The following is a 27,245-nucleotide window of genomic DNA, read 5'->3' as shown; positions in this document are numbered from 1 at the left end:
AAAATTACTCACCGAAGCATTAAATAGCAATCGGAAAACAAGACGATTGAGTAATACAAGTTTCCGCCATGTTCAATGCGGATTCCTTAAAAAAAAAATCTACATTGCTAGTAGAATTACATATTTTAATCAATTTCCGATACTGTAAAAGCAATGTTTAGGGTTATTCAAAAAGCGCGCCGCTTTTAGATCGTCTGGGAATTTTTTTTGATTCTCGGTTGCCGATAGGGATGCGCACGAGACAATATTTGTGGCTGTCTTGTCTCGAAAATGTGCTTTAAAAGTGATGTCTCGACTCGAAAAATGTATATTTTACTATTGGAAGAACCGTGTCTCGACTCGAATTTTGTCAGGAAGATCCTGTCTCGACTCGTCTCGTGCGCATCCCTAGTTGTCAACATTGTTTTGTATTGTTGCTTTACCCACAAACATTTCGATTGAATTTCTGCCATTTCTTCAGTCTAGCCATGGAGCTGATTATTATAGCGGAACGTGTGCTAATTGTTTATATATATAGGCCTATATATTAGAACGGAGAAAGTTATGCAGCAAACTGTCAGGCGGTTTCGCGCGGTTCTAAGGCAAAATGAGGAACCGAATGAATTAACAGTTTCTTCAACGGATTCAACAGTAAACATTGAAAGTTTCTGTGTTTGTTTGTGTGTGTGTGTGTGTGTGTGTGTGTGTGTGTGTGTGTGTGTGTGTGTGTGTGTGTGTGTGTGTCGTCGGAGTGCTCGTTGTGGAAACTTGTCACGCAGTCATGGCGAATTTCACGAATAGAGTTATTGCATGCCAGTGCAGTAGAAATGTGCCCGGCGTTATTCACAATACCTGAAATCGAAATGTGTGATGACCATGTTTATGAATTTTGTTAGTGTGTTTTGGAAAAATAAGTTCATAATTTCATGTAACAAAATCTGCAAGCTTTTTGAATAACTCTGTACAATGGTTCTTGAAGTATTTCTACTAAATTCCCTTTTTTATGTCCTATGCCATCTTCTTACTTATTAACGTAATCAGAACTCTAAGTAAACAAAATGTACACTCTATGTAAATAATCATTACTGGTTACTAAAATATGACTTTTAAGTTTCCAGAATATTAAGCACAGATTTATAGAAGATTTACAGTAAGATACTTAAAAATTGATTCATTACTAATGATGAGAAATAACTGTTAATAATTAAAATTTATGAAAAAAAGATTACAGAAGTTTTCATTTGCTATTAGATTATATTTCTCAGTAGTAAATAAAAGAAAAATGTTAGACACATCTTTCTTATTTTCTTTCAATACAAGATCACTTGAAATTCTAAAAGAATATTAACATTTTGAATATGAGAATAAAACTAAACCTGCACGGAGGAAGACCTCCTTAGTACATGGACTTCCTGTCAGCTGACTTCTTTCCCTAACCAATAAAGGTTTTCAACTTACAGAATTAGTGTTCAAGATGAAGCAGCTTTATCCACCATCGTTGTAGACTGGTAATTTAACTAACTAGTATTTGAGAACAATATCCAAACTAGGGATGGGTAAACCAGTTTTTAATAAGAACCGCAAACCGGTTTGTAGAAAAACCGAAATCCGAAGGATCGACATTATGGTTATCCTAAACCGGTTCGGTTTTTCACCGAAACGGGTTTCGGTTATCACCAAAAACCGGTTCGGTTTCTCAATGAAACCAGTTTCGATTATCACCAAAAACCGGTTCGACTTATCAACGAAACCGGTTTTGGTTTTCTCCAAAAACCGGCTCGGTGAAAACTTTTGGAAAACACATAAAACTATTTCTGTGGTAACGGAATCGGTTTCCGGAGAACAACGGAACACTATAGTCTATTCTGTTCAGAAATAGAACACATTTTAAGACAAAAATCCGTAACCGGTTTTGAAGAAAACAGAAACCGGATCCGGTGAAAACTGAACCGATTTCGGAGTAAACAAAAACTGGTTTCGGTGAAAACCGTTTTTTTTTTAATTTTCAGAAAACGGTTTCAGTTTTCCTAAAAATTAAAACTCAAAAACGCGTTTGTTGTGCCCACTATTTTTTCAAACAATTAATTATAACAATCTGAATGAGAGAGTTAAATCAATTTTCTTTCTCCTTGTTTATCTTGTTTTCAGTTTAAATACTGTTTCAGGATCTTTCACCTGAGTTTTTGTTTCGATGTCTTCCACTTTCGTTATTATTTCTAGTTTTTGCTTCCTTGAAGTGAAAACTGCTTGTTTTCCAGGAAACATTGCTTAAACTTATTTTTACAATATTATAAAGAATTTTTAATGCACAGAGAATAAACTAAATTTATATCCCACAATACCCAAAGTATGACAAATAATATTATGATGACAGTAAATCTTAAATTACAGCTTTTATTATTATAGAATTATCATTATACCTTTCTAAGACCCAACCATTTAAATAGTGTTCTTCTCCAGCTTCCTTGCTTTATGTCTAACATAAAAGAAGACAAAATGGTTGTGATTAACCAATTAAGGAATAACATAAAGAGAATGTCTGCCATACAAAATCCATCTGCGGAAGAACTTCTTTCAAATAAGTTACTCCATCGGGCGCCACGATCTATAAATGTAGAGAAATTCTAATTTTATTCATCGTAATAGTACTGTAACATATTGTACTTTATATTGTATATGGTTTTAATTATAATAATTGCAGTTCAGAAAAACAACAAAGAGAATCGTTTCGATAAAGAAAATAGTTCACTATGTTCTACGTCAGATGTACAGTTCGTAATACAGTGTGTCCATATTTAAAGTGCTTTTACGTCGTTATGAATACCCGAATTTAAAATTGGTCACATTAAAAACAATTGTGAATGTCAACAATGTACAACAATATAAGTAATGATTGCTATCAAACACAGAAAAAGTAAATTCACTTATGTTTACTTTGTGATTAGTGTCCAACGGTTTTGGCGTGAGAGACTCGGCTTCGATTCTCGGCGGGAACTCATGTGGTTCGGATTCCATGTTCACGTCTCGTATAGCCTCACTGCTGAAAGCGCCACTAAAGTCAACTCTACAACAACAACTCAGCTGGTCCAACTTATCTTCACATGCTCACTAATTTCACACACACATACACTCAATTGAAGAAGAAGAAGGCAATGACTTTATTTTCCAACAAGATGGAGCACCTCCTCAATGACATTTACATGTTCGGGAACATCTTAATAAATGGCCTCCAGGAAGACGGATTGAACGTTCCGGAAATGACGTTGGTGTCTTCTACAAGTGGCCGCCGAGGTCGTCTGACTTGACTGTCTGTGACTTCATTGTATATGGGTTAAGTAAAGAATTGTGTCTTTGTACCCCCTATTGCCTTAAAACCTGCAAGAACTGCAAGTTTGTATCAGTGTTGCATTCAATCCATTTCATCAGATATATTGGAGCGTGTGTAGCATGAATGGAAATATCATCTTGATGTCTGAATAGTCACTCGTGGAGCCCACATGCAATGTCTATGTGGTATAGTAAAAAATATTTGAGTTTTCCTTTCAAATGTGAACAATTACACTTAAACACGATTACGCAAAGCGACGTAATACCACTTTAAAGTATTACAGTGTTTTCGTCTTCGTGAAGATCCTAATTAATACCTTGTTACCGCCAGGGTTGAAAAAACCATGTGCTTATTGTTTGACCGTCAAAATGACGAGAAACAGCCTGTCGGACGATTCAATACTCTTCCGTTTAGAAGCGAAATTAATCGACAGTGATGGCGATTTATTTGAATGAGAGTTATTGGACAATGTTGAGAATGATCCAGACTATGTAGCTTCAGAAAAATCAGATAGATCAAGTAAGTAACCTTGAGATAACAATTCTCATGTTCGCATTCACTACTTGTAAATGTTATTTGTAATTTTAAATGGTTTGTGGTTGGAATACAGAATATTATATATAAGAATAAAGAGCTCTAAACTTTCAAACGGTGTTGTATTATTTTAGCTTTTTTAGATTTGAGATATAATTTTTTAAAAGGTTGCCAAAAAAAATAGCCCTGCATTCTTGGAAAAGCCTGAACTTCAGAGCTCAGCACTCATTTTTAAGAGTCTTCATCCCAGCGAAATTAAAATCCCGCTAATTTTACAGTAATTATGTGATATCTTCAAATAGATAAAAGATAATTGAAATATGGAACAAGAGCACCCTAGACAATATTATTTTGCATGAGGTACCGTTACCACAAGTCACCTAGTGGCTTTCCGTTTTCAGCCGTTTAGAAACGCGAAAATAAACGCCGATTTTCAAAATGGCTCGAAATCGAAAGCAGATAAGTGAGTCGTGATAACAATGTCTCATGTAAAATAATATTGTCTAGGGCGCTCTTCTTCCACATTTCGATTATCTTTTATCTATTTCAAGATATCACATAATTACTGTAGAATTAGCGGTATTTTAATTTCGCCGGGATGAAGACTCTTAAGCTTCCAAGGAACTCCAACGAGCTCATCTTCTTACAAGAAAGTACCCTGAAACATTTTCCTACAACTGGAGTCAATTTGTTTCTCTCTCCTTACTGACTAATGTCAACCGAAAGCATTACACAAATCAGGAACGATAGAAAAATGAAATGAAATCTTTGAGTTTTACGTCCCACGGTTATGCCGGTTAGGCTAAAGGAGATGGTGATGATGAGTAATGGATGAAATGGTGGAATGAAGAAAGTGGGAGGAAACGGGAGAACCCCGAAGAAACCCACGCACACGGTGTTTGTTCACAACGACGTTCACTTGACAGGGGCTGGGATCGAACCCGGGACCCCAAGCACCAAAGGTGAACGCTCTACCACTGAGCCACCGCGGCCCCTCAGGAACCATAGAGAAAGCTTACACTACCCCTTTAGGATTTCCACTTTTTGAGGTAAATTTTTGACTTTCACTCAAAGAACCACAGCTTCCTTACTATTTTTTCGAAGCATCATGGTTCATACCACTTTCTGTTTTTTAAAAAAGAATAGAATATTTTTCAATTTTTTTCGCCCCCTGGCCCAAGCCTGGGTTCACGTAGGGATCTGAAAATTTCTTGAAAAATACATAAGGTGACTGCAGATATATACGCCAATACAGCTAAATACGCCAAGTGTTCAGAATTGGGGTGTTTCCGACGAAATCCGCTAAAAGGCGCCTCCAATATGTGCCACGGTCTTGGACAAGTCCGATTTAACGAATACTCCGGGAGACAGCGCTGAGACCGCCACGCTGTGCAGTGTTCTTTGCTTCGGGAAGGTTCCGTGGAAGGGCGTTATTATTTCAATAGAGGTAAGAATCCGTTATTAGTACCGTGCTAACTCAGAACATTGTCGATTGTTTACAGCAATGTAAGTACGTCTTATTTCGTGTCCGTCTAGGAACACTTTGTTTTGTAAGTGTAATTTCAGTATTTGTGATTCCATGGCTACTAAATCAATACCAAGCATGGTGCAGAGAAATACTCCACACCTTATGCAGAACTGACTGCAGAAGACAAAGATGTTTTCATTTGTCCCACATGTGCTATCGGTGTAGTTTTTTTTTTTTTTTTTTTTTTTTTTAAAGTCACAGTTCAGTGACACTGTTTGTTTATCTCTTTATGGACTAAAAGTTTTCAGTTTGGAACTTCATTTCAACTTTGGAGACTATCGTTTTTACATTTTATCTTCATCTAGCATTTTGATTATTCTTTTTTCTTGCCTGATCCATGTTGTGTAGTAATATTTTAGTTCGTACAATACATTGATGTAAGCAGTTGCAAGATTTATTACAGGTTTCTAATAGTATCTTGGACTTAGCGTAATTACCAGCATGTGTTGGTAAATTCGCCACTTTGTAACACTTTTTTCTTTTGCCTTGGATAGAAAATAGAAATGAGTCGCATCATTGCCACATTTTTTCTACACGCGGAAAAGGCTACTCTGCAACGCACATGTCTTGTACTTTGTGTTTCATGCCAATTAAGGTAATAAAAAATCCAAAATTTTAATTTGATATCTTGAAAACAAAGGCCAGAATTCTTTTTGAAAAACTCAAGGTGACAAATCTATCTATATGTATTCGAGAACAAGATCCTGAGACGAATATTCGGACCCAAGAGGAACGGGAATGGGGAATGGCGAAAACTTCATAACGAGGAACTACATAATTTATACGGTTTACCCAACATTGTTAGGGTCGTTAAGTCTAGGAGGCTTAGGTGGGCGGGTCATGTAGCTAGAATGAAAGAAAGTAGAAACGTTTTCAAAGTCTTGACTGGAAGACCAACCGGAAAACGACCATTAGGAAGACCTAGGCGCAGATGGGAGGACAATATTAAGATGGATCTCGCAGAGATTGGAATACAAAGTAGAAACTGGATGCAGTTAGCTAAGGATAGAAGTCAGTGGAGAGCTTTTGTGAACGCGACATTGAACCTCCGGGTTCCATAGCCTATAGAGTTATATATATATATATATATATATATATATATATATATATATATATATATATATATATATATATAAATTCCCATAAATTTTGATTTCCGAATTTCTTTGGACTCACCCCCTAAAATGGTTCCATATGGAACTAAACTAAGCCAGGAGAAAAATTAGCTTCATTGAATAATATTAAATGATGCCCCAAGGGATCTAAAATTTTGAATCTGATTACAGTACGTAGTATACGTAAAAAATCTGGAATAAACTCATGTAATTTAGAAACTGCTAAAGGAAATGCAAAGATACCCTGGATAATTGAAATAGAGGAAGAAAGATACCTAATTTTGTATAGTATTGTCATAGCGGCCATCTTGAAATCCGTCATCTGGGATTCAGGTCAAAATTTTCAAACAGGAAGAGAGTCATATGACATATCATTTTGAGGTAGCGTTTCATCAGAAGCACAAATCTGGCACTATTTTAAAGATAGCTTTAGTCGTGTAAGAATTATTACCTATAAAAAGATTTCTCCTTTTCAGAGGTAATATCACTTACACGACTAAAAGTAAAGACATGAGTTTGGCGCGAGAAGAACGAAAGGGATATGCATGGCTTTAAAAGGAAGAGGAACGCGAAAGAAAATGCACTTCTGACAATGATTTGTTTGAACTTTATACACCAAAAGACATGGGGCAGTTCAAGTAATGAGGAGGAAAACCCAGTTGAGAATGTTAGAGAAAATGTAAATATGGATGCGTGTGTGCCCGGAACCTCCAAGAGATAGAAAAGGGGAAACACTAATTTTATTATTCGAAGACTAATTTTATTACTTTGTTGCTCTTGATCGATAAAATGTCACTGATAGAGCAGCAATACATATTCTGACAGCGATGGCAGAGGCATTAGGCCATAATGTAGAGGAACTAGTAATAAATGGGTCTTTCATTTACCAATGCTGAGAGCAAATTCGTACGAAGTTGCACAGAACCACAGAAAACAATTTTAGAGTGCATCAAGTGCGTTAGTTGTGCATTGGAACGGGAAACTATTGCCGAATTTGACTGGCAATGAGACTGCCGACAGGTTATCAATAATTATTACAGGAGATGGTCATGAGAGGGTAATTGTGTTCCCATTTTGTCATAATCAAGAGAAGAACATGTTGCTTCTACTATAGTACATTCGCTTGAAGAATGGAACTTGGTAAAGTTCGTGCAGGCAGTTTATTGTGACACTACTCCCTGCAATATGGGTCATGTCAACAGTGCTTGCATTCTGCTAGAGCAGTAGCTCAAAAATAACCTTCTATACCTTCCTTGTAGACACCACATTTATGAATTAGTTTTAAAATGTGTATTTGATATGTGTTGTGTATCGTTTGCATCTGGACCGGACGTTCTCCTATTGAAGTGTTTTCATAGCGAGTGGTCTAAAATAGATTGCACTAACTTTATTCCAGGAATTGATGATGATGGTGTAAGGAACTATATTTCCGATCACCTCTGGTGCTAGGGGTCCCGGGTTCGATCCCAGCCCCCGCCAAGTGAACTTTGTGATGGACAAACACCGTGTGCGTGGGTTTTCTCGTGGTTCTCCCGTTTCCTCCCACTTTCTTCATTCCACCATTTCATTCATTACTCATCATCACCGTCTCCTTTAGCCTAACCGGCATAATCGTGGGACGAAAAACTCAGAGATTTCATTTCATTTTCATATTTCCGATGTAAGAAATGAAGTGTTGAATTTTGCTATAAAACCTGCAGAAGGAGGACACCAAAGAGACGATTACAGAAAATTTTTAGAACTTACCATCATATTCTTGAGTGGCATACCTCCTTGAGGAGTTTTCTTTCGTTTGCCTACAGCAATTCACCATGTAAGGTGGATGGGAAAAACAATCTACAATTTAAAATATTTCTCTTTTGCCAACAATTTCGTTTAACGAAGCAAATAGAAACGGGTCTTCGGAGAGTATGCATTTTCTGATACGGCTGTATGTTCAAGCTTGGCTTAAATGTGATCAAGCATCCCATTCATCTTTACAAGACCTGCAATTTTTGAAAGGTTTGTACAGTTATAGACAAATAGATGCTGAATTATCTGAAGTGGCTCCTCCTAAATTTTCCCGCCAACCCTGGTACTTGACGGAGGGATACGTAGCATTGGGTTTTTCCGATGATGGAGTTACCATAATGGAAAAACAAAAAATGGTTGAAAGAATTAAAACTAAGGGGAAACCGTGAAACAGCAAAGAGGCTTGACGAAAGAGGTGATACCATAAAAATTCTTGTGAAAAGAAAAAATAGTGATTTTGCTACAACAAACACAAATTTTCCTCGAGATTTTTAAAATACCCAAAGGGTTTCTTGAGTGTAATCCGATTTCGTGGTCAAATAACAATGACTATCTTTAAAGAAAGACAAGAGTTAAATTCATCCACGTAACAACCGGTGCAGCAGAAAGAGGAGTGTAACTAATAGAAGATTACAACGTTCTTACGAAAAATGAGAAGCAGACACGGTTTCTTTTGCAGATAGTGAAGGCCCACAGACAATCTTTTCCTAGATGCGACAAAAGTGAACTATGTAGCAAATAAGATTCATAACTTACCAAAAAGCTACTACATAAATAAGGGATATTTCAATTTCTTCCAAGTTATCATTTTTCTTTCTCCTCATAATGGTCTATGAATCATCTTGATGGAAAAACTTATTTGTAGTTCAAAGCGAAACAAGGAGTTTGTTTCAGTTTATGGAAAAGACTTTCAAAATTCTTACAAATCTGTGTTCCATAACGACAATAAAATAACATTACATCGAAGCATTTTTGTTTTTCACACGTAATAACTCTTACATGAATATAGGTAACTTGAAAATAATACCAGCTCTGCGCTTCTGGTGAAATGCTACCTCAAAAAGATATATCACATGACCCTCTTCCTATTTAAAAATTTTAACCTGAATTCAAGATGGCGGACTTCAAGATGGCCGGCATGATAATGCTATACAGGATTAGGTTGGTCTCTTTCTCTAGTTCCATTGTCCAAGATATCTTTTCATTCCCTTAAGAGTTTCTAAATTACAAGAGTTTAATCCAGCTTGTCCGTATATACTACGTATTGTACGCATTCAAAACTTTAGGTTGTTTGGGGCACCATTTAAAATTATTTAATGGATCTAATTTTTCTCCTGGCTTAATTTGGTCCCATATGGAACTATTTTAGGGGGTGAGTTCAACGAAATTCCTACATTTATTTTCCCCATATAAATATGGACCACACTATATATATATATATAAAATCTAAAAATTACTGTGTCATTACTATCTGGAATGGTTTAAACGCCATTTTCTTCAGTATAACGCGCCCTTTCCAACGGTACCACCCATATGTCCGTATCATACCCCTGAACCGGGAAATTTGGGAAAAACCGGAAATTCTTCTGAAAAATTACCCCCTCGGAATATTTGCACTCCTTGGGTCCAGACCCGCGTTCACGTAGGGATCTTCTAAAAAAAATGAGAAATACTCAAAGGTGCACACAATCCGTATGCGAAATTTCAATATGATAACTTGAAAACTAGGGGCGTGTAAACTTTTTGAAATTTTGCCTTAAGAAGAAAACAATATCACGCCCGTCCGCTTTCACTTGCAGCCGCTAAGTTGACCATCCGATTCCAAAACTCATCTGGGATGTTCTTTAGTCCTTGCTTGACCAATAAAAAATAACGAATTCAATACGTGTTATATGAGCTTAATAAGCGTTTAAACACTACTCCATGGTACAAATTCGTACCAAAAATCCCAAAAGGGTTACACTATGTTTCATGAAAATCGAGCATGTTTTATTAAAGCTATCGTTAACTTGCTTTTATAAGATAGAACAAATTTTCTATTCCCTCTGACTAAATTCACCCGCGAATAATAGATATAATCTCTAATTCAAACAACACGCGTCATCGTTCATAAGGATGGAATAATATTTTGCAATATATTTGTGTTTTCCATTACAATTTTTTTTAGGGAAACTGAATGGAACACAAACGAAGATTAATTTCTCTAATGATAAGACAAATTAGCACCGCACCTTTCTCGATTAATTTGAGTTTCTAGGTTGTTATTTCTACGTAAACTGTTATTTTTTTAGGGAAACTGAATGGAACACAAACGAAGATTAATTTCTCTAATGATAAGACAAATTAGCACCGCACCTTTCTCGATTAATTTGAGTTTCTAGGTTGTTATTTCTATGTAAACTGTTATTTTTTTAGGGAAACTCAATGGAACACAAACGAAGTCTAATGATAAGACAAATTAGCACCGCACCTTTCTCGATTAATTTGAGTTTCTAGGTTGTTATTTCTATGTAAACTGTTATTTTGACAAACACAGACTTAGCTAGATAATTCTTCAAATAAACATCACATGCAGGTGCGTATAGAGCAAGGTTCAAATTAACAAGGAGGGGGGACCGAGATTTCCTTTTCTCGTAAAGTAATTTCCCCGGCTTGTCAAAGAAGAATTTCCTCCGTCCCAGGGAAATATTACACCCATTTTATATATATTGTAATCCACCATGTGCTTCTGTGTACAAACAATGTCATATGCTCCTGTTTGTAAACATCACCACATATATGTCGCAGTACTACACACCACGTGTAAAGACGACCGACCACCACCTGCACCTCCTACGAGTCACATGATGACAGGACACCAGTAGCACCTCCATCGTTCTACGACGTCTATATATTGGACAGCAAACAGCAGACCGGCACCAGTTTTCTGGTCTCTCTCCTCTCGCTTGATAGAGGAGAACCTCACATGAAAGCCTCTAGTCTGCATCGGAACTCTTGGCTGTTCCTTTCCTACTCACTTAGCCTGCTTCGGGGTTCTGTCGGGATCCCAACCTCAATTGCTTAACCTGCTTCGGGGCTCTGTGACTTTTAGCCCGCTCACTGCTTGCTTCGGAGCATTGGGGTTTCCTAGCCACGCCACACTGTTTAACCTGCTTCGCGGCCCTGTGACTTTTATCCCGCTCACTGTTTCCTTCGGAGCATTGAGGTTCCCTACGCCACGCCACTCTGTTTAACCTGCTTCTGGGCTCTGTGACTTTTATCCCGCTCACTGCTTCCTTCGGAGCACTGGGATTTCCTACGCCACGCCACTCTGATTAACCTGCTTCGGGACTGTGTGACTTTTATCCCGCTCACAGTTTGCTTCGGAGCATTGGGGTTCCCTACGCCACGCCACTCTGTTTAACCTGCTTCTGGGCTCTGTGACTTTTATCCCGCTCACTGCTTGCTTCGGAGCATTGGGGTTTCCTACGCCACGCCACTCTGTTTAACCTGCTTCGGGACTCTGTGACTTTTATCCCGCTCACTGCTTGCTTCGGAGCATTGGAATTTCCTACGCCACGCCACTCTGCTTAACCTGCTTCGGGGCTCTGTGACTTTTATCCCGCTCACTGCTTGCTTCCGAGCATTGGGGTTTCCTACGCCACGCCACACTGTTTAACCTGCTTCTAGGCTCTGTGACTTTTATCCGCTCACTGCTTCCATTGGAGCACTGGAATTTCCTACGCCACGCCACTCTGCTCAAACTGCTTCGGGGCCCTGTGACTTTTATCCCGCACACTGTTTGCTTCGGAGCATTGGGGTTCCCTACGCCACGCCACTCTGTTTAACCTGCTTCTGGGCTCTGTGACTTTTATCACGCTCACTGCTTGCTTCGGAGCATTGGGGTTTCCTACGCCACGCCACTCAGTTTAACCTGCTTCGGGGCTGTGTGACTTTTATCCCGCTCACGGCTTGCTTCGGACCATTGGAGTTTCCTACGCCACGCCACTCTGCTTAACCTGCTTCGGGGCAATGTGACTTTTATCCCGCACACTGCTTGCTTCGGAGCACTGGGCTTTCCTACGCCACGCCACACTGTTTAACATGCTTCGGGGCTCTGTGACTTTTATCCCGCTCACTGTTTGCTTCGGAGCATTGGGGTTCCCTACGCCACGCCACTCTGCTTAACCTGCTTCGGGGCTCTGTGACTTTTCTCCTGCTCACTGCTTCCTTCGGAACGTTGGGGTTTCCTACGCCACGCCACTCTGCTTAACCTGCTTCGGGGCTCTGTGACTTTTATCCCGCTCACTGCTTGCTTCGGAGCATTGGAGTTTCCTACGCCACGACACTCTGCTTAACCTGCTTCGAGGCTCTGTGACTTTTAGCCAGCTCACTGCTTGCTTCGGTGCATTGGGGTTTCCTACGCCACGCCACTCTGCTTAACCTGCTTCGAGGCTCTGTGACTTTTATCCCGCTCACTGCTTTTTTCGGACCATTGGGGTTTCCTACGCCACGCCACTCTGCTTAACCTGCTTCGGGGCCCTGTGACTTTTATCCCGCTCACTGCTTGCTTCGGAGCATTGGGGTTTCCTACGCCACGCCACACTGTTTAACCTGCTTCGGGGCTCTGTGACTTTTATCCCGGTCACTGCTTGCTTCGGAGCATTGGGGTTTCCTACGCCACGCCACTCCGCCTAACCTGCTTCGGGGCCCTGTGACTTTAATCCCGCACACTGCTTGCTTCGGAGCATTGGGGTTTCGTACGCCACGCCACACTGTTTAACCTGCTTCGGGGCTCTGTGACTTTTATCCCGCTCACTGCTTGCTTCGGAGCATTGGGGTTCCCTACGCCACGCCACTCTGCTTGACCTGCTTCGGGGCTCTGTGACTTTTATCCTGCTCACTGCTTGCTTCGGAACATTGGGGTTTCCTACGCCACGCCACTCTGCTTAACCTGATTCGGGGCTCTGTGACTTTTATCCCGCTCACTCCTTGCTTCGGAGCATTGGAGTTTCCTACGCCACGACACCCTACTTAACCTGCTTCGGGGCTCTGTGACTTTTATCTCGCTTACTGCTTGCTTTTTAACATTGGGGTTTCCTACGCCACGCCACTTTGCTTAACCTGCTTCGAGGCTCTGTGACTTTTATTCCGCTAACTGCTTGCTTCGGAGCATTGGGGTTTCCTACGCCACGCCACTCTGCTTAACCTGATTCGGAGCTCTGTGACATTTATACCGCTCACTGCTTGTTTCGGAGCATTGAAGTTTCCTACGCCACGCCACTCTGCTTAAGCTGTTTCCGGGCTCTGTGACTTTTGTCCCGCTCAATGCTTGCTTTGTAACATTGGGGTTTCCTACGCCACGCCATTCTGCTTAATATGCGTCGGGGCTCTGTGACTTTTGTCCCGCTCAATGCTTGCTTTGGAACATTGGGGTTTCCTACGCCACGCCACTCTGCTTAACCTGCTTCGAGACTCTGACTTTTATCCCGCTCACTGCTTGCTTCGGAGCATTGGAGTCTCCTACGCCACGCCACTCTCCTTAACCTGCTTCGGGGCCCTGTGACTTTTAGCCCGCTCCCTGCTTGCTTCGGAGCATTGGAGTTTCCTATGCCACGCCACTCTGCTTAACCTGCTTCGAGGCTCTGTGACTTTTATTCCGCTCACTGCTTGCTTCGGAGCATTGGGGTTTCCTACGCCACGCCACTCTGCTTAACCTGATTCGGAGATCTGTGACTTTTATCCTGCTCACTGCTTGTTTCGGAGCATTGGGGTTTCCTACGCCACGCCACTCTGCTTAAGCTGTTTCGGGGCTCTGTGACTTTTGTCCCGCTCAATGCTTGCTTTGTAACATTGGGGTTTCCTACGCCACGCCACTCTGTTTGACCTGCTTCCTGGCTGTGTGACTTTTATCCCGCTCACTGCTTGCTTCGGAGCATTGGGGTTTCCTACGACACGCCACTCTCCTCAAACTGCTTCGGGGCTCTGTGACTTTTATCCCGCTCACTGCTTGCTTCGGAGCATTGAAGTTTCCTACGCCACGCCACTCTGCTTAACCTGCTTCGGGGCCGTGTGACTTTTATCCCGCTCACTGCTTGCTTCGGACCATTGGGGTTTTTTACGCCACGCCACTCTGCTTAACCTGCTTAAGGGCCGTGTGACTTTTATCCCGCTCACTGCTTGCTTCGGAGCATTGGAGTTCCCTACGCCACGCCACTCTCCTCAACCTGCTTCGGGGCTCTGTGACTTTTATCCCGCTTACTGCTTGCTTCGGAGCATTGTGGTTTCCTACGGCACGCCACTCTGCTTAACCTGATTCGGAGCTCTGTGACTTTTATCCCGCTCACTGCTTGTTTCGGAGCATTGGGGTTTCCTACGCCACGCCACTCTGCTGAAGCTGTTTCGGGGCTCTGTGACTTTTGTCCCGCTCAATGCTTGCTTTGTAACATTGGGGTTACCTACGCCACGCCACTCTGCTTGACCTCCTTCGGGGCTGTGTGACTTTTATCCCGCTCACTGCTTGTTTCGGAGCATTGGAGTTTCCTACGCCAATCCACTCTGCTTAACCTGCTTCGGGGTCTGTGACTTTTATCCCGCTCACTGCTTGCTTCGGAGCATTGAAGTTTCCTACGCCACGCCACTCTGCTTAACTTGCTTCGGGGCCGTGTGACTTTTATCCCGCTCACTGCTTGCTTCGGAGCATTGGAGTTCCCTACGCCACTCCACTCTCCTCAAACTCCTTCGGGGCTCTGTGACTTTTATCCCGCTTACAGCTTGCTTCGGAGCATTGGGGTTTCCTACGCCACGCCACTCTGCTTAACCTGCTTCGGGGCTCTGTGACTTTTATCCCGCTTACTGCTTGCTTCGGACCATTCGGGTTTCCTACGCCACGCCACTCTGCTTAACCTGGTTCGGGGCTCTGTGACTTTTATCCCGCTTACTGCTTGCTTCGGAGCATTGGAGTTCCCTACGCCACGCCACTCTAGTCAACCTGCTTCGGGGCTCTGTGACTTTTATCCTGCTTACTACTTGCTTCGGAGCATTGGGGTTTCCTACGCCACGCCACTCTGCTTAACCTGCTTCGGGGCTCTGTGACTTTTATCCCGCTCACTGCTTGTTTCGGAACATTGGGGTTTTCTATGCCACGCCACTGTGCTTAAGCTGTTTCGGGGCTCTGTGACTTTTGTCCCGCACAAAGCTTGCTTTGTAACATTGGGGTTTCCTACGCCACGCCATTCTGCTTAATATGCGTCTAGGCTCTGTGACTTTTGTCCCGCTCAATGCTTGCTTTGTAATATTGGGGTTCCTTATGCCACGCCACTCTGTTTAACCTGCTTCTGGGCTCTGTGACTTTTATCCCGCTCACTGCTTCCTTCGGAGCACTGGGATTTCCTACACCACGCCACTCTGTTTAACCTGGTTCTGGGCTCTGTGACTTTTATCCCGCTCACTGTTTGCTTCGGAGCATTGGGGTTCCCTACGCCAAGCCACTCTGTTTAACGCGCTTCGTGGCTCTGTGACTTTTATCTCGCTCAGTTTGCTTCGGAGCATTGGGGTTCCCTACGCCACGCCACTTTGCTTAACCTGCTTCGGGGCTCTGTGACTTTTATTCCGCTCACTGCTTGCTTCGGAGCATTGGGGTTACCTACGCCACGCCACTCTGCTTAACCTGATTCGGAGCTCTGTGACTTTTATCCCGCTCACTGCTGGTTTCGGAGCATTGGGGTTTCCTATGACACGCCACTGTGCTTAAGCTGTTTCGGGCCTCTGTGACTTTTGTCCCGCACAAAGCTTGCTTTGTAACATTGGGGTTTCCTACGCCACGCCATTCTGCTTAATATGCGTCGGGGCTCTGTGACTTTTGTCCCGCTCAATGCTTCCTTTGTAATATTGGGGTTCCTTACGCCACGCCACTCTGTTTAACCTGCTTCTGGGCTCTGTGACTTTTATCCCGCTCCCTGCTTCCTTCGGAGCACTGAGATTTCCTACACCACGCCACTCTGTTTAACCTGCTTCTGGGCTCTGCGACTTTTGTCCTGCACAAAGCTTGCTTTGTAACATTGGGGTTTCCTACGCCACGCCACTCTGCTTAAGCTGTTTCGGGGCTCTGTGACTTTTGTCCCGCTCAATGCTTGCTTTGTAACATTGGGGTTTCCTACGCCACGCCACTCTGCTTGACCTGCTTCCTGGCTGTGTGACTTTTATCCCGCTCACTGCTTGCTTCGGAGCATTGGAGTTTCCTACGCCAATCCACTCTGCTTAACCTGCCTCGGGGCTCTGTGACTTTTATCCCGCTCACTGCTTGCTTCGGAGCATTGAAGTTTCCTACGCCACGCCACTCTGCTTAACCTGCTTCGGGGCCGTGTGACTTTTATCCCGCTCACTGCTTGCTTCGGACCATTGGGGTTTTTTACGCCACGCCACTCTGCTTAACCTGCTTAAGGGCCGTGTGACTTTTATCCCGCTCACTGCTTGCTTCGGAGCATTGGAGTTCCCTACGCCACGCCACACTGTTTAACCTGCTTCGGGGCTCTGTGACTTTTATCCCGCTTACTGCTTGCTTCGGAGCATTGGGGTTTCCTACGGCACGCCACTCTGCTTAACCTGATTCGGAGCTCTGTGATTTTTATCCCGCTCACTGCTTGTTTCGGAGCATTGGGGTTTCCTACGCCACGCCACTCTGCTGAAGCTGTTTCGGGGCTCTGTGACTTTTGTCCCGCTCAATGCTTGCTTTGTAACATTGGGGTTTCCTACGCCACGCCACTCTGCTTGACCTCCTTCGGGGCTGTGTGACTTTTATCCCGCTCACTGCTTGTTTCGGAGCATTGGAGTTTCCTACGCCAATCTACTCTGCTTAACCTGCTTCGGGGCTCTGTGACTTTTATCCCGCTCACTGCTTGCTTCGGAGCATTGAAGTTTCCTACGCCACGCCACTCTGCTTAACTTGCTTCGGGGCCGTGTGACTTTTATCCCGCTCACTACTTGCTTCGGAGCATTGGAGTTCCCTACGCCACGCCACTCTCCTCAAACTGCTTCGGGGCTCTGTGACTTTTATCCCGCTTACTGCTTGCTTCGGAGCATTGGGGTTTCCTACGCCACGCCACTCTGCTTAACCTGCTTCGGGGCTCTGTGACTTTTATCCCGCTTACTGCTTGCTTCGGAGCATTCGGGTTTCCTACGCCACGCCACTCTGCTTAACCTGCTTCGGGGCTCTGTGACTTTTATCCCGCTTACTGCTTGCTTCGGAGCATTGGAGTTCCCTACGCCACGCCACTCTAGTCAACCTGCTTCGGGGCTCTGTGACTTTTATCCTGCTTACTACTTGGTTCGGAGCATTGGGGTTTCCTACGCCACGCCACTCTGCTTAACCTGCTTCGGGGCTCTGTGGCTTTTATCCCGCTCACTGCTTGTTTCGGAACATTGGGGTTTTCTATGCCACGCCACTGTGCTTAAGCTGTTTCGGGGCTCTGTGACTTTTGTCCCGCACAAAGCTTGCTTTGTAACATTGGGGTTTCCTACGCCACGCCATTCTGCTTAATATGCGTCTAGGCTCTGTGACTTTTGTCCCGCTCAATGCTTGCTTTGTAATATTGGGGGTTTTTACGCCACGCCACTCTGTTTAACCTGCTTCTGGGCTCTGTGACTTTTATCCCGCTCACTGCTTCCTTCGGAGCACTGGGATTTCCTACACCACGCCACTCTGTTTAACCTGGTTCTGGGCTCTGTGACTTTTATCCCGCTCACTGTTTGCTTCGGAGCATTGGGGTTCCCTACGCCACGCCACTCTGTTTAACGCGCTTCGTGGCTCTGTGACTTTTATCTCGCTCAGTTTGCTTCGGAGCATTGGGGTTCCCTACGCCACGCCACTCTGCTTAACCTGCTTCGGGGCTCTGTGACTTTTATTCCGCTCACTGCTTGCTTCGGAGCATTGGGGTTACCTACGCCACGCCACTCTGCTTAACCTGATTCGGAGCTCTGTGACTTTTATCCCGCTCACTGCTGGTTTCGGAGCATTGGGGTTTCCTATGACACGCCACTGTGCTTAAGCTGTTTCGGGCCTCTGTGACTTTTGTCCCGCACAAAGCTTGCTTTGTAACATTGGGGTTTCCTACGCCACGCCACTCTGCTTAACCTGCTTCTGGGCTCTGTGACTTTTATCCCGCTCCCTGCTTCCTTCGGAGCACTGAGATTTCCTACACCACGCCACTCTGTTTAACCTGCTTCTGGGCTCTGTGACTTTTGTCCCGCACAAAGCTTGCTTTGTAACATTGGGGTTTCCTACGCCACGCCACTCTGTTTAACCTGCTTCTGGGCTCTGTGACTTTTATCCCGCTCACTGCTTCCTTCGGAGCACTGGGATTTCCTACGCCACGCCACTCTGCTTAAGCTGTTTCGGGGCTCTGTGACTTTTGTCCCGCTCAATGCTTGCTTTGTAACATTCGGGTTTCCTACGCCACGCCACTCTGCTTAACCTGCTTCGGGGCTCTGTGACTTTTATCCCGCTCACTGCTTGCTTCGGAGCATTGAAGTTTCCTACGCCACGCCACTCTGCTTAACTTGCTTCGTGGCCGTGTGACTTTTATCCCGCTCACTGCTTGCTTCGGAGCATTGGAGTTCCCTACGCCACGCCACTCTCCTCAACCTCCTTCGGGGCTCTGTGACTTTTATCCTGCTTACTGCTTGCTTCGGAGCATTGGGGTTTCCTACGCCACGCCACTCTGCTTAACATGCTTCGGGGCTCTGTGACTTTTATCCCGCTCTCTGCTTGCTTCGGAGCTTTGGAGTTCCCTACGCCACGCCACTCTCCACAACCTGCTTCAGGGCTCTGTGACTTTTATCCCGCTTACTGCTTGCTTCGGAGCATTGGGGTTTCCTACGACACGCCACTCTCCTCAAACTGCTTCGGGGCTCTGTGACTTTTATCCCGCTCACTGCTTGCTTCGGAGCATTGAAGTTTCCTACGCCACCCCACTCTGCTTAACCTGCTTCGGGGCCGTGTGACTTATATCCCGCTCACTGCTTGCTTCGGAGCATTGAAGTTTCCTACGCCACGCCACTCTCCACAACCTGCTTCAGGGCTCTGTGACTTTTGTCCCGCTCAATGCTTGCTTTGTAACATTGGGGTTTCCTACGCCACGCCACTCTGCTTGACCTGCTTCCTGGCTGTGTGACTTTTATCCCGCTCACTGCTTGCTTCGGAGCATTGGAGTTTCCTACGCCAATCCACTCTGCTTAACCTGCTTCGGGGCTCTGTGACTTTTATCCCGCTCACTGCTTGCTTCGGAGCATTGAAGTTTCTTACTCCACGCCACTCTGCTTAACCTGCTACGGGGCCGTGTGACTTTTATCCCGCTCACTGCTTGCTTCGGACCATTGGGGTTTTTTACGCCACGCCACTCTGCTTAACCTGCTTAAGGGCCGTGTGACTTTTATCCCGCTCACTGCTTGCTTCGGAGCATTGGAGTTCCCTACGCCACGCCACACTGTTTAACCTGCTTCGGGGCTCTGTGACTTTTATCCCGCTTACTGCTTGCTTCGGAGCATTGGGGTTTCCTACGGCACGCCACTCTGCTTAACCTGATTCGGAGCTCTGTGATTTTTATCCCGCTCACTGCTTGTTTCGGAGCATTGGGGTTTCCTACGCCACGCCACTCTGCTGAAGCTGTTTCGGGGCTCTGTGACTTTTGTCCCGCTCACTGCTTGCTTCGGAGCATTGAAGTTTCCTACGCCACGCCACTCTGCTTAACTTGCTTCGGGGCCCTGTGACTTTTATCCCGCTCACTACTTGCTTCGGAGCATTGGAGTTCCCTACGCCACGCCACTCTCCTCAAACTCCTTCGGGGCTCTGTGACTTTTATCCCGCTTACTGCTTGCTTCGGAGCATTGGGGTTTCCTACGCCACGCCACTCTGCTTAACCTGCTTCGGGGCTCTGTGACTTTTATCCCGCTTACTGCTTGCTTCGGAGCATTCGGGTTTCCTACGCCACGCCACTCTGCTTAACCTGCTTCGGGGCTCTGTGACTTTTATCCCGCTTACTGCTTGCTTCGGAGCATTGGAGTTCCCTACGCCACGCCACTCTAGTCAACCTGCTTCGGGGCTCTGTGACTTTTATCCTGCTTACTACTTGCTTCGGAGCATTGGGGTTTCCTACGCCACGCCACTCTGCTTAACCTGCTTCGGGGCTCTGTGACTTTTATCCCGCTCACTGCTTGTTTCGGAACATTGGGGTTTTCTATGCCACGCCACTGTGCTTAAGCTGTTTCGGGGCTCTGTGACTTTTGTCCCGCACAAAGCTTGCTTTGTAACATTGGGGTTTCCTACGCCACGCCATTCTGCTTAATATGCGTCTAGGCTCTGTGACTTTTGTCCCGCTCAATGCTTGCTTTGTAATATTGGGGTTCCTTACGCCACGCCACTCTGTTTAACCTGCTTCTGGGCTCTGTGACTTTTATCCCGCTCACTGCTTCCTTCGGAGCACTGGGATTTCCTACACCACGCCACTCTGTTTAACCTGGTTCTGGGCTCTGTGACTTTTATCCCGCTCACTGTTTGCTTCGGAGCATTGGGGTTCCCTACGCCACGCCACTCTGTTTAACGCGCTTCGTGGCTCTGTGACTTTTATCTCGCTCAGTTTGCTTCGGAGCATTGGGGTTCCCTACGCCACGCCACTCTGCTTAACCTGCTTCGGGGCTCTGTGACTTTTATTCCGCTCACTGCTTGCTTCGGAGCATTGGGGTTACCTACGCCACGCCACTCTGCTTAACCTGATTCGGAGCTCTGTGACTTTTATCCCGCTCACTGCTGGTTTCGGAGCATTGGGGTTTCCTATGACACGCCACTGTGCTTAAGCTGTTTCGGGCCTCTGTGACTTTTGTCCCGCACAAAGCTTGCTTTGTAACATTGGGGTTTCCTACGCCACGCCACTCTGCTTAACCTGCTTCTGGGCTCTGTGACTTTTATCCCGCTCCCTGCTTCCTTCGGAGCACTGAGATTTCCTACACCACGCCACTCTGTTTAACCTGCTTCTGGGCTCTGTGACTTTTGTCCCGCACAAAGCTTGCTTTGTAACATTGGGGTTTCCTACGCCACGCCACTCTGTTTAACCTGCTTCTGGGCTCTGTGACTTTTATCCCGCTCACTGCTTCCTTCGGAGCACTGGGATTTCCTACGCCACGCCACTCTGCTTAAGCTGTTTCGGGGCTCTGTGACTTTTGTCCCGCTCAATGCTTGCTTTGTAACATTGGGGTTTCCTACGCCACGCCACTCTGCTTAACCTGCTTCGGGGCTCTGTGACTTTTATCCCGCTCACTGCTTGCTTCGGAGCATTGAAGTTTCCTACGCCACGCCACTCTGCTTAACTTGGTTCGTGGCCGTGTGACTTTTATCCCGCTCACTGCTTGCTTCGGAGCATTGGAGTTCCCTACGCCACGCCACTCTCCTCAACCTCCTTCAGGGCTCTGTGACTTTTATCCTGCTTACTGCTTGCTTCGGAGCATTGGGGTTTCCTACGCCACGCCACTCTGCTTAATCTGCTTCGGGGCTCTGTGACTTTTATCCCGCTCTCTGCTTGCTTCGGAGCTTTGGAGTTCCCTACGCCACGCCACTCTCCACAACCTGCTTCAGGGCTCTGTGACTTTTATCCCGCTTACTGCTTGCTTCGGAGCATTGGGGTTTCCTACGACACGCCACTCTCCTCAAACTGCTTCGGGGCTCTGTGACTTTTATCCCGCTCACTGCTTGCTTCGGAGCATTGAAGTTTCCTACGCCACGCCACTCTGCTTAACCTGCTTCGGGGCCCTGTGACTTATATCCCGCTCACTGCTTGCTTCGGACCATTGGGTTTTTTTTTCGCCACGCCACTCTGCTTAACCTGCTTAAGGGCCGTGTGACTTTTATCCCGCTCACTGCTTGCTTCGGAGCATTGAAGTTTCCTACGCCACGCCACTCTCTTCAACCTGCTTCGGGGCTCTGTGACTTTTATCCCGCTTACTGCTTGCTTCGGAGCATTGGGGTTTCCTACGCCACGCCACTCTGCTGAAGCTGTTTCGGGGCTCTGTGACTTTTGTCCCGCTCAATGCTTGCTTTGTAACATTGGGGTTACCTACGCCACGCCACTCTGCTTGACCTCCTTCGGGGCTGTGTGACTTTTATCCCGCTCACTGCTTGTTTCGGAGCATTGGAGTTTCCTACGCCAATCCACTCTGCTTAACCTGCTTCGGGGCTCTGTGACTTTTATCCCGCTCACTGCTTGTTTCGGAGCATTGGAGTTTCCTACGCCAATCCACTCTGCTTAACCTGCTTCGGGGCTCTGTGACTTTTATCCCGCTCACTGCTTGCTTCGGAGCATTGGAGTTCCCTACGCCACGCCACTCTCCTCAACCTCCTTCGGGGCTCTGTGACTTTTATCCCGCTTACTGCTTGCTTCGGAGCATTGGGGTTTCCTACGCCACGCCACTCTGCTTAACCTGCTTCGGGGCTCTGTGACTTTTATCCCGCTTACTGCTTGCTTCGGAGCATTCGGGTTTCCTACGCCACGCCACTCTGCTTAACCTGCTTCCGGGCTCTGTGACTTTTATCCCGCTTACTGCTTGCTTCGGAGCATTGGAGTTCCCTACGCCACGCCACTCTAGTCAACCTGCTTCGGGGCTCTGTGACTTTTATCCTGCTTACTACTTGCTTCGGAGCATTGGGGTTTCCTACGCCACGCCACTCTGCTTAACCTGCTTTGGGGCTCTGTGACTTTTATCCCGCTCAATGCTTGTTTCGGAACATTGGGGTTTTCTATGCCACGCCACTGTGCTTAAGCTGTTTCGGGGCTCTGTGACTTTTGTCCCGCACAAAGTTTGCTTTGTAACATTGGGGTTTCCAACGCCACGCCATTCTGCTTAATATGCGTCGGGGCTCTGTGACTTTTGTCCCGCTCAATGCTTGCTTTGTAATATTGGGGTTCCTTACGCCACGCCACTCTGTTTAACCTGCTTCTGGGCTCTGTGACTTTTATCCCGCTCACTGCTTCCTTCGGAGCACTGGGATTTCCTACACCACGCCACTCTGTTTAACCTGGTTCTGGGCTCTGTGACTTTTATCCCGCTCACTGTTTGCTTCGGAGCATTGGGATTCCCTACGCCACGCCACTCTGTTTAACGTGCTTCGTGGCTCTGTGACTTTTATCTCGCTCAGTTTGCTTCGGAGCATTGGGGTTCCCTACGCCACGCCACTCTGCTTAACCTGATTCGGAGCTCTGTGACTTTTATCCCGCTCACTGCTGGTTTCGGAGCATTGGGGTTTCCTATGACACGCCACTGTGCTTAAGCTGTTTCGGGCCTCTGTGACTTTTGTCCCGCACAAAGCTTGCTTTGTAACATTGGGGTTTCCTACGCCACGCCATTCTGCTTAATATGCGTCGGGGCTCTGTGACTTTTGTCCCGCTCAATGCTTCCTTTGTAATATTGGGGTTCCTTACGCCACGCCACTCTGTTTAACCTGCTTCTGGGCTCTGTGACTTTTATCCCGCTCACTGCTTCCTTCGGAGCACTGAGATTTCCTACACCACGCCACTCTGTTTAACCTGCTTCTGGGCTCTGTGACATTTATCCCGCTCACTGTTTGCTTCGGAGCATTGGGGTTCCCTACGGCACGCCACTCTGCTTAACCTGCTTCGGAGCCCTGTGACTTTTATCCCGCTCACTATTTGCTTCGGAGCATTGGCGTTTCCTACGCCACGCCATTCTACTTAACGTGCTTCGTGGCTCTGTGACTTTTATCCCGCTCACTGTTTGCTTCGGAGCATTGGGGTTTCCTACGCCACGCCACTCTGCTTAACCTGCTTCGGGGCTCTGTGACTTTTATCCCGCTCACTATTTGCTTCGGAGCATTGGGGTTTCCTACGCCACGCCACTCTGCTTAACGTGCTTCGTGGCTCTGTGACTTTTATTCCGCTCACTGTTTGCTTCGGAGCATTGGGGTTCCCTACGCCACGCCACTCTGCTTAACCTGCTTCGGGGCCCTGTGACTTTTATCCCGCTCACTATTTGCTTCGGAGCATTGGGGTTTCCTACGCCACGCCACTCTGCTTAACCTTCTTCGGGGCTCTGTGACTTTTATCCCGCTCACTATTTGCTTCGGAGCATTGGGGTTTCCTACGCCACGCCACTCTGCTTAACGTGCTTCGTGGCTCTGTGACTTTTATCCCGCTCACTGCTTCGGAGCATTGGGGTTCCCTACGCCACGCCACTCTGCTTAACCTGCTTCGGGGCCCTGTGACTTTTATCCCGCTCACTATTTGTTTCGGAGCATTGGGATTTCGTACGCCACGCCACCCTGCTCAACCTGCTTCGAGGCTCTGTGACTTTTATCCCGCTCACTGCTTGCTTCGGAGCATTGGAGTTTCCTACGCCACGCCACTCTGCTTAACCTGCTTCGGGGCCCTGTGACTTTTATCCCGCTCACTGCTTGCTTCGGAGCATTGGGGTTTCCTACGCCACGCCACTCTGCTTAACCTGCTTCGGGGCCCTGTGACTTTTATTTTGCTCACTGTTTGCTTCGGAGCAGTGGGGTTCCCTACGCCACGCCACTCTGCTCAACCTGCTTCGGGGCTCTCTGACTTTTATCCCGCTCACTGCTTGCTTCGGAGCATTGGGATTTCCTACGCCACGCCACTCTGCTTAACCTGCTTCGGGGCTCTGTGACTTTTATCCCGCTCACTGTTTGCTTTGGAGCATTGGAGTTCCCTACGCCACGCCACTCTGCTCAACCCGCTTCGGGGCTCTATGACTTTTATCCCGCTCACTGCTTGCTTCGGAGCATTGGAGGTTTCCTACGCCGCGCCACTCTGCTTAACCTGCTTCGGGGCCCTGTGACTTTTATCCCGCTCACTGTTTGCTTAGAGGCAGTCCGATTCCCTACGCCACGCCACTCTGCTCAACCTGCTTCGGGGCTCTGTGACTTTTATCCCGCTCACTGCTTGCTTCGGAGCATTGGGGTTTCCTACGCCACGCCACTCTGCTTAACCTGCTTCGGGGCCCTGTGACTTTTATCCCGCTCACTGTTTGCTTTGGAGCATTGGAGTTCCCTACGCCACGCCACTCTGCTCCACCTGCTTCGGGGCTCTGTGACTTTTATCCCGCTCACTGCTTGCTTCGGAGCATTGGCGTTCCGTACGCCACGCCACTCTGCTTAACCTGCTTCGGGGCTCTGTGACTTTTATCCCGCTCACTGCTTGCTTCGGAGCATTGGAGTTTCCTACGCCACGCCACTCTGCTTAACCTGCTTCGAGGCTCTGTGGCTTTTATCCCGCTCACTGCGTGCTTCGGAGCATTGGAGTTTCCTACGCCACGCCACTCTGCTTAACCTGCTTCTGGGCTCTGTGACTTTTATCGCGCTCACTGCTTGCTTCGGAGCATTGGGGTTTCCTACGCCACGCCACTCTGCTTAAGCTGCTTCGGGGCTCCGTGACTTTTATCCCGCTCACTGCTTCCTTCGGAGCACTGGGGTTTCCTACGCCACGACACTCTGCTTAACCTGCTTCGGGGCTCTGTGACTTTTATCCCGCTTACTGCTTGCTTCGGAGCATTGGAGTTTCCTACGCCACGCCACTCTGCTTAATCTACTTCGTGGCTCTGTGACTTTTATCCCGCTCACTGCTTCCTTCGGAGCACTAGGGTTTTCTACGCCACACCACTCTGCTTAACCTGTTTGGGGACTCTGTGGAGATCCTGTTCACGACCGCAGTGTGTTGGGCTACTTAGTTTCTACCTTTAAATTAGAGAAAAAGTGTACTATAGTATTCTTGTACATACTGTTGTTATTGGTGGATTTTATAAATAAACCGAGGGTGCGGTGGCTCAGTGGTAGAACGTTCACCTCCGGTGCTTGGGGTCCCTGGTTCGATCCCAGCTCGCGCCGTGTGGTATTTGTGGTGGACAAACACCGTGCTCGTGGGTTTTCTCGGGATTTTTCCGTTTCCTTCCACTTTCTTCATTCCATCATTTTCACTCATCTTTCATCATCACCGTCATCTTTAGCCTAACCGGCATAACCTTGGGATGTAAAACTCAAAGATTTCATTTTTTATAACTAAACCGACACCGTTAGTCGATTTTATCAACCTAGCTCTACTTACCAGAAATTTTATAATATTTTATATGGCTGTGTAACATGTATATCTTCTAAATAACATTGATTCGAACTCTGCAATAAAGATAGCAGAAGTTTCTATAAAATTCAGGATGAAGATGTCTTCAGCAAATCATACTTTAATTAATCTTTGTTATTGACGATCACTAGAAGGTAAAGTTCTTATATTTTAAGTTAAGGTACTTTGTTTTTCTTTTTGTTTTTTTTAAAGAAACTGTAACAAGTTAACATGATTTCTTGTTTATAAAAACATGCTTGTAATCCATACTATGTCTCATTTGACTCTTTTAAAACTTGCTAAGACACCATACCAGGAGAGCTAATAGCAGGAAAAATACTAAAGAGATAAGGGGGATAGAAATTCCGTCACTTTTGAAGCACTATGTTGATAGAAGTGGGAAAGTATTTATGAGGTACCCGATGATTTGGTAGTTGGATTTATGGATATGCAATTATGTCTTCTCCACGTGTTTCAACTAAGGCACCAGTTAATAACATACATTTTTTTCTACTGGAAATAATATGCTGAATAAGTAAGAAAATATATTACGAGGAGCAACCAGGAAGTAACTTTTCCAAGGGCCTTGAACAGAAACGAAACATATTGAATGGAAAAATTTACTGTACCGGATACAGGATGTGTTTAGCTATTTTTCAGCATATTCACCACCGGAATCCAGACATTTGTCATACCATGGGATCAACTTGTCTATACCTGGTAGAACTCGACCGCTTGAGATTGGAACCACTGTTTGACAAACCCCTTCCCCTTTCTCTCATTCTGAAAATGCTGATGCTGAGCTAATAGTAATCTCTTGAAGTGAAAGAATAGATGGTAATCGCTCGGAGATCCAA

General features: G+C 45.9%; 1 protein-coding gene across 3 annotated transcripts in view; it reads right to left on the bottom strand.

Moving 5' to 3' along the window:
* The window catches only part of LOC145663173 (ATP-binding cassette sub-family A member 17-like), a 379,444-nt gene that overhangs the window by 250,430 nt on the left and 101,769 nt on the right, over positions 1-27,245 (bottom strand). For all 3 annotated transcript variants that reach the window (XM_081729505.1, XM_081729507.1, XM_081729508.1), the window contains one exon: positions 2,400-2,584. In XM_081729505.1, the coding sequence (XP_081585631.1) occupies positions 2,400-2,584 (185 nt within the window). The remainder of the gene's footprint in view (positions 1-2,399; positions 2,585-27,245) is intronic.

The sequence above is a fragment of the Thermobia domestica genome, chromosome 10 (genome assembly GCF_964235325.1).
Source record: "Thermobia domestica chromosome 10, izTheDome1.hap1.1, whole genome shotgun sequence".
NCBI lineage: Eukaryota > Metazoa > Arthropoda > Insecta > Zygentoma > Lepismatidae > Thermobia > Thermobia domestica.
This window is presented reverse-complemented; position numbering and strand designations above follow the sequence as displayed.